The 14,027-nt window shown below is 48.1% G+C and overlaps 1 protein-coding gene across 1 annotated transcript; it reads right to left on the bottom strand.

Annotated features, from left to right (window-relative positions):
• Nucleotides 1–956: 956 nt before the first annotated feature.
• On the bottom strand, nt 957–13,116 carry LOC144934370 (uncharacterized). Its single transcript, XM_078860054.1, has 7 exons — nt 12,995–13,116; nt 11,243–11,365; nt 9,678–9,800; nt 9,075–9,246; nt 5,156–5,335; nt 1,577–1,736; nt 957–976 (listed from the first exon to the last, which is right to left on the bottom strand). Exons 1-7 carry the CDS (start codon nt 13,114–13,116, stop codon nt 957–959), a joined length of 900 nt encoding a protein of 299 aa, XP_078716180.1.
• Between the last annotated feature and the right edge of the window lie 911 nt (nt 13,117–14,027).

Here is a 14,027-nt window from a genome sequence, read left to right as displayed (position 1 = left end):
CGGGCACGGGTGACCCCCATGTGCTCGGCCTGCAGGTTCGCGAACGTCTCCGCCGCGTCCGTCACGCGGGAGTCCACGTCGGGCACCCCGACCGCACGCACGGTCAGCGCTCGCCCTCTATCCTCCTCTCCGCCGTGCCTGTCAAGTGCTGCGGAAAGCAGCCAGCGAGTGTGGACATCACCACGGAATGGGCAAAGGTGAAAAATGTAACCGGATTGACGTGGCTTTTTTGAATCACTTATGTGGGGCACGGGCCCACCAATAATTGTTATTATTTCGACTTGTAGCGCCGACAGAGAATGACTCGAGCTCTGCAGTTCCCTACATTAACCCTTTCCCGTTCCGATGATGTACATGTACATGATTGGAATGGAACCCAAAGAAAAACTGAAATAAAGTTACTTTATTGGTACATGGAGGTTCCCACAAGGCCTTGCGGGAGGGCATGTGGCACAGTTTGGCGCCAGCTATCATTGAGTGTGGTCGTGTTGCCTCAGATTTGCGTCGCCTGAATCCACACGTCGCTGACAGCATCATCCATGCTTTCTCGTATCCGTCGCCTCAGCCTTCGCTTTCACCTACCCTGTAGACAAACTACTTGGCTCTCGCACATACAGAAATGTACCGTACTGTATATTATTTATGTATTTAGTTATTTTTATAGTGTACTGTATAATATTGTGCCCTGTATAATTTGTGTTATACAGTGTTGTGTACAGTATTTTAAGTAATTTTATGTAACATTGTGGGTACGTCTAGGATGAAGATACGCGCATTAACACGGTACCCTCCGTTGTCTTTGTTCAGCTCTCGTAGATCAAATTGCTTTGATTGACGTCGTTTGGAGATCCGCATCTACAACGTAAACCGGGGGGGATATTACTACATCCCATAAAGCCGGAAAATGTGGAGTCCACATTTTTTTGCTCGAACTACCATCTCTTGGCGAGTGAGGGTTATGTCACCTCCTCGACGCCTACAGGAGACGAGTTTCACAACATTTGTGTGGTCCACCAACCCCCTTGCCTCCCCGGTGCTGTATGAGAGACACGCAGAGCCCGCCAGCACTCCCCCGATGTCGTCCCGATGAGAGTCACGACAAGCACCGGTTTGCTTGGTCAGTCTCGGTGACGCTGGCGGTTCGGACCAAGGCCGTAGCCATGGAGTCAACATTGGGGTGGGGGGACCAAATCTTCGAGGGGGTCTGGGGGTCCCAACCCAGAAAAAAACATCTAAATTTGAAAACTCATTTCCTGCCTAAAATATTTAAAAAATTCACTAACACATGGGATGGACTTTTTATTTTTACAATAATGTCTAATAATGTATTGTATTACATTGCTCTGTTTTTACTTGTTTTACCTTTTCTTGTTTCATTGCATGCAATGGCAGAGATTAGGGATTAATGAAGTACAACCATAACCACAATCATAAATCTATGCATTGATTTATATGAAGCCAAGTCCAGATATTGTGGCCAAGGTTTAGCAAATTGTTTTTATTTACATAGCATAGCAATTTTTTATAGCTATATATTGGGGGGGGGGGGGGCATTTTGAGCATATTTGGTTCGGACCTTCGGCGGAAGCAGCAGCAGCAGGAGGAGGAGGTCGCGTCTTGCGGGCGGAGACCACGGGCCCGCGGTTGGGTGGAGGCGGCTCGGCCGAGTCGCCGCTGTAGCCGGCCTGCTCGTCGGCAGGGATGCGCGAGCCGCCCCGGTGGACCAGCCGCTCCCTCTGCATTGCTCACGGAAGGACACGAAACGTGGGCCCCAAATGCCAGCCCAAGGCATCGCGGATGCGTGCGTGCGTGCTTGTGCGTGCACGTGCACATGTGCAGCCACGTCTGCCGATCCACTGCTACAACCACCCTGCACCGTGTTCTTATTTCAACGGGCTGGGGGGGACATACACCAACTCAATATGGGGGCACAGCAGATACAATGCCGAACAAACATTCGTCAAAGCTGACACGTGTAATACCATTGGAACCTCATTTGCCAGAATAATAAATATGATAATTGTTTTTTTACCCTTTTATCTGGCAACAAAACTGACACCTTTTTTTACAAGGAGTCATGTTTGCATAGACCACAATACCTGCAGTCGTAATGCAAACAAAAAACATAACTCTGATAATGTATGCACTGTCCTTGAAGTTGATTGGTCCACACCCGAGACAGCTTTCCTTAGAGCCTCGTCTCACATGGTGTTGGACCAGATGACGCCAAAAGGCGCACAACTCAAAGACAATGCACCATCAGAGTATGAGAGCTCGGGGTAAGCATTTACACCATTGGAACCTCATATGCCAGAAGAAAAAATATGATAATTGGTTTTTTACCCTTTTATCTGGCAACAAAACTTCAAGGACAGTGCATACATGATCAGAGTTATGTTTTTTGTTTGCATTACGACTGCAAGATATTGTGGTCTATGCAAACATGACTCCTTGTTAAAAAAAGGCATCAGTTTTGTTGCCAGATAAAAGGGTAATAAAACAATTATCACGTGTAATACCCTCAAGAGGTAGTAAATATCTCAGAGCACAGAATTACACATGGAGTACAGGAGAGGGACCGAGCAAGGGGTGGAGAGAAAGGAAGCAGTTAAAGGGGACCCGAGGTATCGTGAAGGATCTTTAAGCCGATGTTAAATGCTCGACGGAACGAGTGATGATATGATCTGCTTGTGTCTGTCATGGGTTCTGTGTTTTAGCGCATACCCCCCTGTGTGTTGAGGACATTCCGTGACACCCCAGCGCTTAATTACTGCCAAATAGTTTTGGTAGCAATATTTTTTGACTTTACTGTAAGAATGTAAGCCTTCAGAAGGGGGCCTTCAGCCCCCCCCCCCCCTCCAGACGCCCGATGCTACGGAGCTCCACTGCTGGATGAGGGCCTCCCCATGCCATGTGCGTCATGGGGAGGAGCATATGAAAATGGGTTCCTGTTGCTGTATAAATTATATGCTACTGAAGAGCCAACATTCACTCAAATCGTGCTGCTTTGTGCAAATCAAATACACGTGACCAGCACGGCCACGTCGCTGTGTTGCTTGGGATGTTACCATCTGCCTGCAGTGACCTCTTGAATTTCTCGTGCGTATGAACAGGCTCGTGACAGTCAATGAGTTACTGAACTTACAGCGGCTTTGTCAAGCGACCTCTGGGGGAAGGGCTCCCAAAACCGCTTGTTATGGGGGCTGTTGTTTGGCCGCACTTTTTACAACGCTTGCCAGAGCGTGTAGTTGAAAGAGTACAGTACAATTTAGTTTGAACTGCATTCTTCCGTCCAATACGTAGCCTCGCAGCCTATAACAACCGGTTATGCATAGTGGTCGCCGATCCAAAGCGCTGTCCAGGCTCAGTACTGCTTAGCTTACGACATCGGGCACATTCCGTGTCAGTCACAGGCAATTCATTATTATATTATTATTGTTAATTTAAAACAATATTACTTAAACTAGAAACAGCAGGGTTTAATTGCAATCGATAATAACTAAATGGGGCATAATGTCACCAAACTCCGAATGCATAATGACAGCGAGTGGCAAAACCGGGAAGAGCCGGATTAATTGGAGCACAAGTAACTCGCTTGACAATAAAACAAATATACTCAGTAAAAAAAACACACACGCGGGCTGGAGTCCAACACAACTTGCACCATTACGCAACAGAACCGCACAGTGAGCGTGCTTCGTATTCTCCAGAATTATAAAGACGCGCTCATCCTAGAATGTGTGCCCCATGTAAACACAATCTACTGCGCATCTATACAAATCTGGTCACACACACACAACCTACGGATGTTTTAGACGCGCGCTCCACCCAAAACTTTGGCTGATAATATAATTACTGTGGGAGGGGAAAAAATTTGTCCAATAATCCGGAGCACATGGCGAGAGCGAGCGAGATCTCTGCGAGCGCTGGGTACAGCGTTTTGTGTTTATGTTTGGACTGTGGCCTCTCCACACGCGTGTTTTACTAAGACATGCCGCTGCCTGTTAGCAAGTACAAATACTGTTTTGACCCGTAAAATAAAAAAACCTGCTGAACTTACTAAATGACCCACGATCGCACACATCGACAAATTTCCACTGCTATCGCAAAGGAAACAACGGCCACAACTTTAACCAGCAGGCAGCATTCACCGATGACCGCAAATGCGCTTAGACGACACTATTGCGCGGACGTCGCGTGCCCGTTGCTGCTAACGCTGCCGGTGATAGCGACGTTCTGTTACAATGAATCTCTATCCCTGCCTTTGCTCGGGCAAACGTGGCTTTCAAGTCGCAGAGCCTCGGTCAACGTTCACTCAGTGAGATGGTCTCTCGTGCTTCTCTGTAGTCTGGAACCGACTCCCCCCCCCCCTAGCCGTCCGTGCTGTTGGCTCCCTGCCCTTGTTTAAGTCCAGGCTCAATGCCCTGCTTCTTGCTTCTCTGCTGCCTTTGGCAGAACTTGCCTATTTTCCAGGATGTACATGCTGCACATATTATACAGTATATATATGCGTAAAACAAATATATGCGCATGTACGGGGTATTGGGATGCCGTTGGTTTTTTTCGACGCTATGTAAATCCAAATGGTATTTATAGTATTAAACATGCGGACACACCTCTCAGAATGTTGATCCAGGGTCAACTTCAATAACTGCCCGAGGTATACACGCCCGAGATACACACATACTTAGCGAACGTGTAAAGAAGATGATCATATGGTGGGAGCTTTTTCAGGAAGAGAATTAAAGAAGCTCTCACTAAGCACGAGGATCGAAACGTCGGACATCGTGCCGAACAACACACCGTACAACCCGAAAACACATCGCAATGCTATACAGCAAACCACGGTAAGCTTACGAAGAAAGAATAACTCCAACACATTGGTCAATAACGCTGCATTGAAACCCAAACCGAATATGGCTGCAACAATGCTCAGACGACATTTCGGGCGATGGCCTTCATAGCACGCTATGAAGGGTCATTACCCGAAACGTCGCCTCTCGAATATGTTTCGTTTGAAGCCGGTGTGTATTGACGAAATGTGTTGAGCGTGTTTAGTGTTATCCGTCATTGTGCACCACTGCCAACGCAGGCAGCATCACCGAACGGCGTGCTTGAGCCCCATCACATTCTCTTCCACAAATACGCCTCTCACCTCGTCCCGCGAGCCCTCGGGAGGCACGCAGCAACAGCAGCACCACAGGAGAGAGGAGGAGGACATGGCGGGGCTGGTGAATCGGCTTGAGCCGAGACCGGTTTTGTAAGCTTTGCAAGAGGCAGGAACAGCGGAGCAAACTCGGTCGAACCCAGCCTCGCCCGGCACTCGGTCACATGCCTTCACAGAGAGCAGTTAAAACGCGAACCACGTGGGCGCTGTGGTGAAACATTAACGCTGACGCTCAGCAAAATGTGAGTTCTGCGGTCAATTCGTGAGCCCTAAAAACCAACACCGCACAAACCGCCTCGCTTGGTTCTCCCCCCCCCCACCACCTCATGCTCAGGAATTTCTCTCCCGTCGGAGAGCGAGAGATGTTTTACAAAGCTCAGCCTCGAACAGCTCCGGCTGATTATTAATGTTTTCGTAAGGCGACACCCATTATTAACACGCTCGTTAAAACCCAAACCGACTTTGGCTGCGGCGATGTTTTTTTCAGATCGGCAGTATGTTGACAAATACCCGCAAACTAATATCCAGACAACTCTAGATCCAGTAAAAAATGCAACGTCAGAACGTTAGCCTGATGTGCCACGTTTCCTGGAGAACACATCCACACAACACCTCCATTCATCCACTGCATTGTATGAGGCGTAAGGTTCCCGTTTGTAACGCACAGACCGGTTACCGGCGAGTTGATTCGTTGTCTTTTTTTAAAAACCTGCAAACGCCAATGAAACTGCGCTTCTGAGTAACGTGAAGATTCGTGAGAATTTGCCAACCGTCACCTTTTAGCGCATTAAACGCAGTACCGCGCCTTTGTCCGCCAGGCGGCGAACATCTCTCATTGGGCCACAGGCACGAGGTCTGCAATGTCCACCTTCACCTCTTTGCAAATCCACCGCTTGATGATCAAGACCTTCGCACGCTGTGTCGTCATGGGGCTTGTTTGACCACACTTCACGTTGGTTGATGCGGGCTTCTTCATCTGGTATGGCTCATGTAGATACAGAGCAACAACTATTTTATATTCAGGTGGTCAAGTGCCGGCTGATGAATACGGAAAGCATAGACGTGGGAGCATAGCAGTACAATACAATAGCGAATGCTGCTGTATTGCCCTTTGCTGACCAGCAAGCACCACAGCCCTGCAGCAGCTTATGACAACCTCGCGTCCGTGATGGTCACCCACCCACAAGGATTATCCAAGCTCCAACCATGCTTAGCTGCCAACATCTGATGTGATCTTAGCTGGCAAAATACAATGGGAGCAGGCATATTTCCAGTGATTTGTCATACATCTCAAATAGGTGGTCACGGGAGACGGTGTGGAATTGTTGGGAGACGCTGTCACCGGTGCCACCCTCCATACCATATTATCGCCAAACTAATCATCACCACCACCAACCACAGCCATAATCTATCCACTGCTGGATGAACGTTTTCCCACGTCATTACCATCGCTCGGGAGGTTTGCTCCTGCCCCTGACTTAATCTTGTTGCGCCACCACTCCAGTGTTTGTCCTTTCCGACGTGTGTCGTTCCTCCATCCTTCCGTATGGCATTGTGAAAAGCAGCAGTTAGTTTTTTTTTTCTTAATGATCGTCATAAATGAATGCAAACGTTGCTCGTCCAGTCCAATGATGTGGTTGATGCAGTGTGGATTTCAGCGATACCGACAGGATAAGCACGGATGGAGCATTCATCGGTGATGTGCTTGATGGTTTTGGACTTCTCCACAGTATCAGTTGGGCGATTCTTTTATTTTTCATTTATTCCCCCATTAGTCTCGACCATCGGATATCATCATCATCATCATCATCATCCTTCCTAGTGACGTGTCCCTGCCCTTTACATTAAAACCTTCTTCACGAGTACAAACTCGTATACATACAACGTAAAACATATTACGGTTTAACCTCACCTATCTTTGGTGCAGTTACGCATTGGGATGGAAGTAACAATACGCGTAAATGTTAACACGGTGATGAGTCAATGGTAACAGCCTAGCGTTGCTTTTTAAGCATTTTATGCGTAAAGAGGTCATGGGTCAACCTACAGCATTCATAGTCAGAAAATACATCTCAAATCTGACAAATAATTTGCATCACATGGGTTAATAGTAATATATTTTTGTATCTCGTAATCTCGTCAAATATATGAGGGCCTGACGCACACAAACACACTATTGGCACAGGAATCCCATAATACAGCGAGATACACTTTATACCAAAACAGACGCAGTGAACTGATTCATGTTTAATTTATTGCCATTTTCTGTAATGAATTATTTACAGGCGTAAAAGCACGGGGGGGGGGGGGGGGGGGGTTAGTGGGTAGGAGGCAAATGCGAATTTGCGGCAGCCGGGAGGGCTGAGTTTTAATCCGATGAGGCCACCGGGGCGGGCGGCGCGGGGGTAACGTAATAACATTCGGCGCGAAGGAGTTCGCCGAGCGGGTTTCCCCTCCCCTCTCTCCCTCGTCTCCGTCCCTCCGTCTCTCTCCCCACCTCAGTCCGTCTGCGAGAGACGGACGGACACACCGAACGGGCGACTTTAGTGGACGCGTGTCAATCCACCGCCGGACGAAGGGGTTTCTCGTGCCGTGCGTGCGGGTCGTGGCGGGGAAGGTTATTTGTATATTTATTTGACCATTGCTTCACCGAGCTCATCAGTCGAGTGCGGGTTTGTGAAGGAGGTGGGCAGCGTAAGTGTGAGATGGCGCGAGACAAATCTAGTCACCACACACCTAAATTTTGCTTAAAATTCAGGGATATAAGTGTGGTCTTATATTCTTGGTTCTGTCGGTAAAGTCACGTAGAAGGGAAACAATAAAATAATAAAAATATAAAACAATAAAATTCTCACGACGTTTCGACTGCAACACAAGCAATCATCATGTGTGAAATCCACAGCAAGAAAATTTTTTAAAAGTTGCTGTGGATTTCACACCTGATGATGATTGCTTGTGTTGCAGTGGAAACGTCGTGAGAATGTTATTGTTTTATATTTGTATTATTTTATTGTTTCCCTTCTACGTGACTTTACCGAAAGAACCAAGAATATGAATCCCTGCAGTCACGAAAGCTTTAAATCAAAAATGTAGTCTTATATTCAAGAGAATACGGCCTTATTGTAATGTATGATTTCCGAGCGCGGCTCTGGTGCCATTAACCAGGTCAGACCATCAACAGGCTGACGCGTTCATCTCATTTATGAATGTAAATTTTAAAACAAGCGACAGTCGTGCGACTGTGGCGATACAACCCCAAACCACAGACCGTATAGTAAGCCACTGTAGCCTGTGCTCCGTTAACGTAGGACGAGCAAAACTGCACAGGCTCACGCCTGAAGCTCTCTCGTTGTTGCCCGCACCAGATCTCGACATTGGCATTTAGATCCTGAACATATTTTTTTCTGCCATACGCATGAACAGAACAGAATTATGGAGCACAAATCTGGCCATGACAGCAAATCCGAGTACGACATGCTCACGGATAGTCCTTACATTTAATCAAAAGCAGAAGTTTGTTTCTCCCCCAGCTCCGAACGAGCGTGGAGTGGTGCTCCCCGACCGTCTACAGCCCCGATCAGGGATGGAAACTTCACACGCCCATGGCAGGAGTGAGTCAAACAATAATAAAGCCACTTTTAGTTACAACGTTCAGGCCAGTGTTTATCACTAATGTTCAAAGGACGGCCACTTTCGCCCATAAAACATCAGTGCGAGGGCCGCCACACATTTGAAACCATTTGATTTGACAGCATGATAGGGTGCTTTCACATTTGTGCATTGTCGGGAGCTGCACGTCAGGGCCCGCACTAAAGGCTACGAGGCGCCGTCAGTTGCTCGCGGGCCTTGCAATGAAGAACACCGGTTTAGGCCATAGTCTATAGGCCCTGAGAGACGACTGACTTGCCTGTCCCCGCCAGCTGGGTTTGTTCGTAGTTTGCTCAGCCCTTGCCTGGTCGTTGCCGTTCTGCTTCTCCAGCCACTCGATGAAGTTCTTGGCCATCGTCCTGTCGAGCAGCGCGTTCACGTCCTCCGCGTGGCGTTTGTCCTCGGAGTTCTCGGCCAGGTGATCTCCTCCGCTGCGCACGCGGGGGGCGGGGGGAGGCTCATCGTGAGTGACATTCACAGGCTTAGCGCTCTCATTTCGGTGCACACCGGAGGCGAGTGGTGCATGTTGGCGATTTGTGTTATGTACGTATGTAATGTATGCATGGTGAAATTCTTTCGCACCGTACGTAGCCAAGCGTGATAATCGGATGTGCGGGAGAAGGGCAAAAAACGAAACACGGTACATCCTGGTGTTGTGTGGTGCATGTAGGTGATTATTGGTTATTGTTGCATGCTGAAGATTACCGGTGCATGATGGATGTTTCTGGTGCACTCTGGAGGTTAGTGGTGCATGCTGGGGATTAGTGATACGTGCTGGAGATTCAGCAGTGCGTGCTGGTGGTGAGCGGTGCATGCCGGATGTCAGTGCACGCTGCGGATGCACGCGATGCCGCGTACGCACTCCCTGCGCGACTTGTCGGAGCGGGCGAGCCAGCTGACAAAGTCGCGGGCAGCCTTCGCGTCCAGGTAGGAGGTCATATCGTTGGTGAAGGTGCCGTCAGCGTGCCTCCGCTGCATCTCACTGCTGTAGGAGGGACAGGCACAACCTCCTCACGGTCCCGGCGTCATCATCATTTCACGATCTATAAACCGTTGGATGAAGACCACAGGAAGCCGTCGCCGCTCTCTGCTGTTACGCGATGCAACGAACCGTCTGTAGCTCCTCCACACGAGCTCATCTCATCGCTCCAGTTAGCACGTGGGATCTCGCAGGCCACTCGCAATTCATTCACTACCGCGGGCAGTCGAGCGTGGTGCACGGTGAACGAAGATTTTGCTCGCCACGTGGCCCAGCCGGGAAGACAGTTTCAGTTTCATTTATTTCGTATAGCCCTGTGAGCCATTCGGCTCTTGAATCGGGTGCAACCGCAACAAACAAAAATCAAAAACATTAATAAGAAAACCACACTCGTTGCTCCATCTGTGCCGAGGCCGTCCTGTCGGGCACGTTCCCTCCTTTGCCCCAGGAAGGACTTCTAATGCACGTTCCCTGATGGGGCCCCCACTGTGCAATTCTACAACCCGAGGGTCAATGGATGTGTGCATTTGGTTATCCTGCCACGTGTTGTATGACAAATTCATACGTGAAATAAACTCATGTAATTTCTCCAAGGCTGTGTATAATATGCGAAAGCAAAGAGATGCCCTGCTAACTTGCAAAGCATCATACGTTATGTATTGCTGTTGATGGTTGGAGTAGTGGTGTAGTGGTTAACGCACTGCACAATCAATTACTGGCCACAGCAAATTCATTGGCGAGGGATATATGAACTAGTTTCCGGGTCCCCCCCACCCCCATCTTCACTAACCCACACTGAGCAGCGTGGTGAAGTATGGTCAAATAACTCCTGTGACTGACACGGCTTGGGCGGCATTCATCCAGCAGTGGATTGACGAAGGGATGGACATTGCCGTTGAGGACACCTATTTTCCTGCATGTTATGAAATAAACTTGATCGCATGAACCTCATTGACAATCAAGACAAAAGTAGATATTTTTACAAGGGAGACCTGAGTTGCGAACAAAATATAGTACAAACCATCTCAGTGAAGAAAACCAATGATGAGTTTGTCAGAAAATAAACAAATACATTTTTTATGATTATGCTCAACTACAAAAACAAGTTTCGTTCAATTTCGATTTAAAGCTTTCGTGACTGCAGGGATTCATCTTCTTGGTTCTTTCGGTAAAGTCACGTAGAAGGGAAGGAGTTTCGTTCAGTTTTACGGCAAACAATTTTCTAAGGGCGAGTCAGTGGTCTGATGTATCGCAAAGGCAACCACACTGACCTGCGTGGTGAAGTATGGTCAATTAACCCCCACGTCCCGCACGAGACCGGGGGAGGCCCTCATCCAGCAGTGGATTGACAGAAGCCCGGTAAACGTGCAACGCTGGACCAACGTGAGCGTGCGGTTGCAGCCATTGGACCAACGTTGGCCTGTGCAGGTGGTACACCATGACCTTACCCGCCGCGCTTGGCGTTCATGAGCCAGCGTACAAAGTCCTTGGCCTGCTTGTTCTCCAGGTACTTGCTGTAGTCGCTGGTGAAGGTGCCCTCCGAGTGGCGCTTGCTCAGCGGACGTTCGGCGCTGCGCGGTTCGAGGGCAGAGCAAATGTGGTGAATACAAAAAACACAAAATGAATCCGGGTTCAACCCACCTGAGCAACTCGGCTGTGTTTCAACTGAATAGTTTCTATGTGGATGTCTTTTTGGAGCAGTTGGGAGCAGTCGCGAGCAGCCGCGATCATCGATCTGCTCAGAGATTTTGTTTTTTGCGAGAATGATCGCTCAGGTGTGAGACCTGGCTTCAAGTAGAGTTAGGGATGGACAAATCGCACGGAATGTATCGGATCTCGTCAGATCTCGGAAGCTAAGCAGTGCTGAGCCTGGATAGTGCTTTTATGGGTGAGCCCCATGCAAACATGGGTTGTTACAGGGCAGCATGGCTACATGGCGGGCGGTATTCGAAGCGTGCAGCTAAATCCCTTGTTGTATCGACTGCACTTCTTCCATACTTCCACGACCGCATTCACTGCCTTCACCAACAGCGCGCACTGCTAAGCAATGGTTAAGTATGGTTAAATAAGCCACAACTTGTGCGGTAAAAGTCACCATGTAGCAGTGGTTTGACAAACAGGGCTGCACGTGTACATGTCCGGCAGGGAAGGTGGAAAACCAAACAGTCGACACTTACTTATTCTGTGTTAAGCGTCTGCCGCCGGATGTCACTGATAGGAACGTGTGACCCAATAATTAAACAGTTCTTATCTTATAATAAAGTACCCAGGCTCTGTGTCCGAGGATTTTCTGCGTCAGTTTGAAACGTAGTTAATGAAAAAGTGAAACTTCTAGATTCTTGTATAATGCAACTCGTGACCTAGAGGGCAACGCACCTGGAACAAGCAAGAGAGATACGAGGTTGCCAAGGAGTTGAGGAAAGAAGGATTTAGAACGAAATGTCGAAAGACAATACTTAGAAATGAAGATTTGAGAAGTTAAACCGTGGCGACTGATGGAATGTACAAAGTGAACCAAAACTGAAACGGAGTTGGGCAGCACATCGAGCTAAGACAGCAGATGACAGACGAGTGGGTGAGATTAACGACAGGATTGAGGCCAACGCAGGCAAGGAGAGAGAGAGAGAGCATGATGAGGCCTATGGATGAGATTAGAATATTTGGATGGAGGTGACAAGAAACTGTGCAGAATGGAAGACGTTTGTTCAGTGTTGGAATGTTAATGGCTAAGCAAAAAAAAAGGCTTTATTGTCACGGTAATGTCAAGTGTGCTGCCATAGTGCTGTGATGATGGCACGGCTGCGTTTGACGTTGAATTAAAATGTAAGAGATAGATGTCACAATGACGTCAGTCCTGTTGCTTGTGATTTTGTTTGGCAAAACAGCCCCTCCACGCTCTGCACCAAATTTTGGTCGCAAAAAGTCACCACCTTTGTTTAGATCGCATCGATAACTCAGCGCTGGTGTCAGGTTGCATAAATACCTCCAAAAAATGAAATTTATGTTTTATTTTACACCGAATTATACGAGACGAGAAGCGAATATTTAACATCAAGTCGTTTACTGCAATCCAATCGCAGGCTCGGTAGGATTGTTTTAATTGCCCCTACAGTGTTTCAGTTTTTTTTTACCCTTCCCGTTTGTTTATTCCTTGACATGGCGTGACACCCGATGAACGGGGTAGGTGGCGGTGGGTTCACCTATCATCGTCGCGCGATCCCGCTTGTTCCAGAGACGCCGAGGCCAGGCTGACGAGCAGCAGCAGCAGCACCGGTGCCGCCAGGAATCCCGCGTCGCTCATTGTTTCTACGGGGAGAACCATTCACATCATCAGGCGCGCCGGGGGTGTTGCAGAAACCGATGGTCATTGGCAGAAGTAGCAGGGCAGATGTACATCGCAAGGTTTAGCGGGAAAACAATAACAACAATACAATTTTTAAAAATCAAGTATTCGCCCAAGAGTCCAACTGAAGGGCCTTCCTGAAATTAGACTTTAACACTCATTATGGCTTTTCTGAATAACCTCACGGGTTTTGAGCTTACGTCCGAATCACCCTGCTTAGCTTCAGTTCTCGGAAGATCAGCATCGTCGCGCTTGAATGCAGGGCTACGTTGGTGTGGGGAGGCAGGCTAACGTCCAACAATTGATTGACAAAAAAGGGATGTGACTGGACGTGTATAATTTATATGGTTATATATTTCTCAAGGTGGATTAGAGATACTCCAGTGCTCTCCCTAACCTAGCACGGGTGCTTATTTTGTGCAGGCTATGGCGGATGTCACACATGTCTATGGTGATTACAAGCAGTCCCAAAGTTCGTGATAAATTCCGACACAAACTCCGCACACACAAAAGTAAAATATCCCCTGTATAGCCTTTTAACGGACTACTGGGGCAAGTGCTTGTTAGCAAGCGTTTATTTAGGCTGCCATGATGTAGGAGGAGGTTGATGTGACCAGCACCACGCCCGGCTGCATTTGTCTCCTCAATTGTATTGTTTAAACACCGCATCAAGCAGGTACTCATTTAAGACCGAGTCGAACTTATGGAGGCCCATCACTGGTTCAGAAATTCACCACTGACGTTGACCATGACTGGAAATCGAACTCAGCTTTCGCTGGGCTCGCAGTGCAGTCCACTAACCGCGACATCAACTTTCACACGCACGTAAAAAAACTAAAATGCATGGAAATAAATTCGAAAACACCACTACTGCACGACGTCCGACGTTT

This window comes from Lampetra fluviatilis, chromosome 10, assembly GCF_964198595.1.
Source record: "Lampetra fluviatilis chromosome 10, kcLamFluv1.1, whole genome shotgun sequence".
In the NCBI taxonomy this organism is placed as follows: Eukaryota; Metazoa; Chordata; class Hyperoartia; order Petromyzontiformes; family Petromyzontidae; genus Lampetra; species Lampetra fluviatilis.
The sequence above is the reverse complement of the archived record's forward strand: the minus strand, read 5'-3'. Positions and strand labels throughout refer to the sequence as shown.

Bases quoted from the DNA above. Each gene is read 5' to 3' on its own strand.
- LOC144934370 (XM_078860054.1), bottom strand. From the start codon at position 13,116: ATGGTTCTCCCCGTAGAAACAATGAGCGACGCGGGATTCCTGGCGGCA. The intron at 5,336-9,074 runs GCAAGTCAGTCG...CTCTCTGTGAAG, and splicing joins AACCCAGCTGGCGGGGACAG to GCATGTGACCGAGTGCCGGG. The intron at 977-1,576 runs GTCCGAACCAAA...CGTCTCCTGTAG, and splicing joins TGCTGCTGCTTCCGCCGAAG to GCGTCGAGGAGGTGACATAA.